General features: G+C 56.7%; 1 protein-coding gene across 1 annotated transcript in view; it reads left to right on the plus strand.

Annotated features, from left to right (window-relative positions):
* Positions 1-3: 3 nt before the first annotated feature.
* CLTB (clathrin light chain B) overlaps positions 4-5,187 on the plus strand; it is a gene marked incomplete at its 5' end in the record, with an annotated part of 20,011 nt that continues 14,827 nt past the window's right edge. The window contains one exon of the mRNA XM_027775898.1: positions 4-166. Within this exon, the coding sequence (XP_027631699.1) occupies positions 4-166 (163 nt within the window). The remainder of the gene's footprint in view (positions 167-5,187) is intronic.

The raw sequence follows: 5,187 nt of genomic DNA on the forward strand, positions 1-5,187 counted from the left end.
TTCTCGTCGTCGGAGAGCGGGGCCCCCGACGCGGCCGAGGAGGACCCGGCGGCTGCCTTTCTGGCCCAGCAGGAGAGCGAGATCGCAGGCATCGAGAATGACGAAGGCTTCGGGGCACCTGCCGCCAGCCAGGTGGCCTCCACTCAGCCCGGACCCGCCGGTGGGGGTGAGTCAGCGCAGCGCCGGAGCGGGGGTTTCGGGGCCTGAGGGAGGGTGGAGAGGGCCTGCGACAGGCCAGCCCGGGACAGGCCCACCGCTGTGCGCGTGGAGGTCGGGCGTACACGGGGAGCAGTCTTCTGCAGTGGGACCTCTCAGCGGGGGGACCAGCGGAGGCCTCTCCTGGCACTGTGGATCTGGAGACCCCTGGGCAGGAATCTGTCATGACATTTCCCCCCCAGGCCAACTCTACCTCTGCCCTGGTCTGGAACCCGGCCCGGCCCCAGCCCCAGCCCGACCAGCCCTGAGAGTCTCCTGAACCTCGGTGAGCCTGGCTATCCCAGGCTGGCAGTAAGTGAGCTCAGGTGTGGGCGGATCGCAGCCCTCCCGCAGGTCTGGCTTAGGGTTCCACACAGCTTGGAAAGCCGGCTGCTGGGCGCAGGGATGCACAGACCTTCCCCCGGGCCACCCGTATTTACCCAGCTAGGCATGCTAGTTCTAGTCTGTCACCTCATGCATGCCGTGGGACCCATTACCGAGATGGCAAAGCAGAAGCACCGAGAGGCAGCTATTGAAACAGCTCCCTGCAGGCAGGCCAGGGAGCTGAGCCTGACCATGCTGTCTTCCTGTGCCTGGCTCTGGCTCAGGGTGGGAGCAGGTGTCAGGTGTCCGGTGTCCCTGCCCTTCTTCGTGGTGTATGGAAGCTAGGTCCGGGATGTGGCTAGTTTCAGGTCTTGGCAATACAAGTTGATGATGATCCTGCTCTGGTTCCGGCTTGAAAAGTATAGTTTCTTAAAACATTTCGTTAAAAAAAAGATCTTATCTTCATGGGTACATCCAAAACAGATCTTGCTTCCTGTTAATGTTGTTTCGGAGGGGTTTAGGGCCTTTTGGAGTAAGTGCTGAGAGATTCCAGACACAGGGACTTTAAAGGGTCCATGGGAAAATGCAGTGAAACTACAAGTTTATCTTGGTGCAAAAAAATGTGAAATCCGTGTGTAGTGTTTTCATTATATGCCTTTTTCATGACCTTTTTGAAGACCTTCCCGTGTGTGAAAGACACACTTATGTATGAGCGTGTATAATATTTACAGGGCTATGCAGTCAAGTCTGTGTTCACTCGGCCTTCGCCGAGTTACCCTCTGCAATCTGGGATGCAGAGATGAAAAGGACAGTCCCCGAGGCTGGAGTAAGAGGTTTAAGCAACTCTATCTCCTCGGAGCAAGAACTGTAAGAAATTACTTGTAACATGTAAGAACCAAAAGCCCAGAGAGTCTGAGTCTCTTGCCCAGAGTCACACAGTCATGAGTGACAGATCCGGGACTAACCCTGACTGTACTCCGTGACTGCCCTTGCTGTCTGTTTTTAATGTTAGAGGTGTGCGTGTAAGTCTAGACCTGGTCAAGCTGCAGTCCTTTCTCCTCCAGCTCTCCGTCCCGCAGGGTCCCGGGCATGCTGCTGTGAAGCCATTGGGGCCAAGGGTTGAATTCGGGCGGTCTGCTGTGCCCAGTCTTTGTGCTCCGGGGGAGTGAGACGCAGCCCTCCACTCCCTTTCAGATGCTGTGGCCTCTCCCTGGAGGTGATGGGTGTGGGTGTGGGTGTGAGGGGCAGGGCCTGGTGCTCTCTGCCCAAGCCAGCAGAGGAGGTCTGAGCAGCTGTGCCAGTGAGTCACTCTGCTCTCCCATGTCCCGGGGAGGTCCCAGGAAATGCCTGCCGAGCTCAGGCACCAGCATTCACTTCTCCACACCTCCTCCTTGAGGCCAACTGTCGGCCAATCAGGCTCAGCTGGGACAGGCCCTGCAGAGGGGAGTCCTTGTCAGAACCTCATGAGAGAGAAGGGCAGGTGGACTCAGGCCGAGGGCAGCCAGAAGCACGAGGGAGCGGAGCCAGGCATGGCCTCCCCAGGGACAGTGGGGTTCCAAGGCCTACAGCCTGATGGGAAGTCCCTTCTCCAGCAGGGGTGGGGCACAGGTTGGCCCCAACCCAAGGTGACAGGGAGAGAAACAGTGACCTGCCCTCTTTTTCCAGGAAGCTGCCAGGGATACAAACACAGCTCCCTGGGGGTGTCCCAGACTTATGCCTGCTGAAGCTGCCAATGCTCAGCTGCCCCAAAGTGGCGGTCCACGAGCAGGGAGCAGGATGGTGGCTCCATGGGTGGCCGAATAGGCTAGAGCCGATGTGGCCCTTCTGGACCTGGGCAGTGCTGAACAGTCCTCGTCCCCTGGCCAGTGATGAGGGCCAGAGCCGGCCGGAGTAGAGGGAAGGTGTGTCGGCCTGCTGTGAGCTGTAGAAGCTGGCTCTGGCGCAGTCGCCAACCAACACTTGCGGTCTCAGATGAGGGGTCCTTAGACCAGCAGTCCCTGTGCCGAGCAGCTTGACCACACTCTCAGACTGGGGGAACAGGAGTCAGACGGAGGCGGAGGCCCGAGCTAGAGTCTCCCCTGGCTGGGTCTGTTTCCAGCTTGAGCAATGGACACTTCGTTTCCATTCATCAGCCTTGGGTGGGGCCCAAGGTTCGCACTTCCATGCCTGAGCTCCAGCCCTGACGGGGACTTGCCTGTCTGTTCTGGACGAGCCCATTTGCCCTGCTGGGTCCCAGGAAACTGACTTGCCTGTTCTGGGCGAGCCCATTTGCCCTGCTGGGTCCCAGGAAACTCTCAGGAATGTTCTGGACCCTCTCTGCCCTTGCTCCAAAATGGGTCAGGCATCCGAGGGAAGCAACACAGGGTTTATCCCTGGGGCTTCTGTCCACACTGCAGCTTGTGTTCACATGGCTCTGAGGTGTTGTAGCCCACTCAGTGCTGTGGGGGCAGGTACTCCTGGCTCTGTGTGGGAGTGGGCAGATTCCCGAAGAGGCGGCCCCCTCATTTCCAGAGGAGCGCTGTGGGACTCAGAGCCTGGGCATGGAGACTTTCTGAAGGCCAGAGTGGGCAAGGGGCAGATGAAGGACCCGAGACGGGCTGGTCAGCCAGAGCAGGGTGGTGCGACCTCTCCAGGAGCCCAGGTCACAGGCCGGCATCTCTGAGAGTAGACCCTGGTAGGTAGCGCAGGGCCCTGGTGGAGGAGCTGCCCCAAGAGAAGTTGTTTTGCAGAAGGTCCTGTCACTGCAGCCCTATTGGTCCCACCCTGATTTAGGGACCAGGACATCGATTTGAATAGTGGGGGTGACTGCTGGCATAGTTGGTCAGAATCAATCACTGTTTGACTCTGGAAACAAAGTCAATTATAATTCATATCAACAGGGGATTATTTCCATGCGATTAAGTCTCCTTCCCTTTAGTCCCGGGCCAGAAGCGCTGTCACTGCAGCTCACAGCCCTGTCTGCTGTACAGGATATTTGTCCATCTGTGGTGACCTCATCTGGCCTCTTCCAGAGCTTTGCTCAGAGACATTAAGGTTTCCGAGAGGCCTTGCAAATAACGGGCCCTGAAGAGCAACTCAGCTCCCAGCTAGCCAGCAGTGACGGCTCATCCCGGGTGCACAGCAGCCTTGGGAGCCCACAGGACGCAGAGCTTGGGAAGGGAGGACATGGCCCCTGGCGGGGTCTCAGACTGTTACATAAGTGGGTGCTGTACAGTCTCTGGTATACCTGAGTGAGCCCCTCCATCTGCGGGTGCTATACGGTCATCTGGTATACCCCAGAGTGAGCCCGTCCATCCGCACCTAGGGAAGTCTAGGAAGTAGAGGAGGACTTCCCAGGAGGTGACTGGGCTTCGGAGAAAGAATGGATCTGAAAACACTCTAGAAAGGGACACAGGAGGAAAGGGATGCAGAATGGGGAACCAGAATAGAATAGGGTTTTGGGGGGTACAGTGGGAAGTGGGTCAGGAAAAATGGGCAGGGCCAGACTGCGAAGGCCCTCCAGGGTTAGACTTGCTTGTTTGGCCATTCTTTTTCTTTTCCTTCTTTCTTTGTGGGCTCACCAGACAGAGACAGAAAGAGTGGGAAAATGAGAAATCATCCCACAGGGGCACGGCCGCACCGCAATCCCTTCTCTTCCACTCCCCCCTTGGGGCATACATGTGTGCTGGGAGTGATTTTCAAGCTTAAGGGTCCAAGACTCAAACCGTGCAGTCAGCCATGGGAATCCAGCTGCCTTAACCTCCACACCACCTGCTGGTTCCATTTGGCAATTACTTATTGAGTGTCCTGTGCCAGGAACTGTTCTAGAAACTGGGGCCCCATCTGTGGATAAAACAAAGTCCCTACCTTCATGGAATGTCCTTCCACTCAAGTGGGGAAAACGGATAACACACACACATAAATTAAAAACCAGGCTGCAGTTAGTGCCATAGAGAACACCAAGGAGGGGATTGGCCAAGAGGTGATGAGACCTGGGATGGGGGGAGACCTCCCACAGGCAGTGTGTGCACAGAAGCGGATGGGGTGAGGGAGCGGCCTGTGTGGGAATATTCAGGGGGCCTTCCAGGCTGAGGGTACAGCACCTGCAAAGTCCCCGAGGCAGGAGATGGCCCTCTAGGCCACCGTGGTCCATGAGATTGACTTCTCTTTGCTCTGTCTTCCTTCCCTACATTTTTCATCATAAAGCAGCACAGGACAGTGTGTATTTTATGAAACGTTGGCCCTGGTAGTTAGTTTGGAAGAGGGGTGGGAGCAGGTTAACCTGGAGTCCAGGGCCTATGACTGAGCAAGCGTCAAGCATTCATTCATTTATTCTTTCTTTAATGCATTTATTCATGCGGGAAGTTACTGAACTCCTACAAAATCACAGGCCCCTGCACAGCTCTGAGGAAGGGGGGGTGGCGGTGAAAGAGACACAGACAGGCCTGTCCAGGTGTTCGCCGCTGGCAGGACAGACAGACCAGTGGAGAGATGCAGAAGGCCTGGGCTAGGGCTGGGCACCAGAGAGTAAGCGGAGGCAGCTTGAGGGTCACAGAAGCCACAGGAATTTGTGACTAATCAGCTGTTGGAGAAAGGGACCAGGAGGGGTTACTGTTGAGAGCAGAATAAAACCCTCCTGGGAGGAGCACTAAGCGAAAACTAGGGCAGGTGCTGCCCGGTGGGAACCGC

Source organism: Tupaia chinensis, unplaced genomic scaffold, assembly GCF_000334495.1.
Source record: "Tupaia chinensis unplaced genomic scaffold, TupChi_1.0 Scaffold000612_1, whole genome shotgun sequence".
NCBI classification, from domain to species: Eukaryota; Metazoa; Chordata; class Mammalia; order Scandentia; family Tupaiidae; genus Tupaia; species Tupaia belangeri.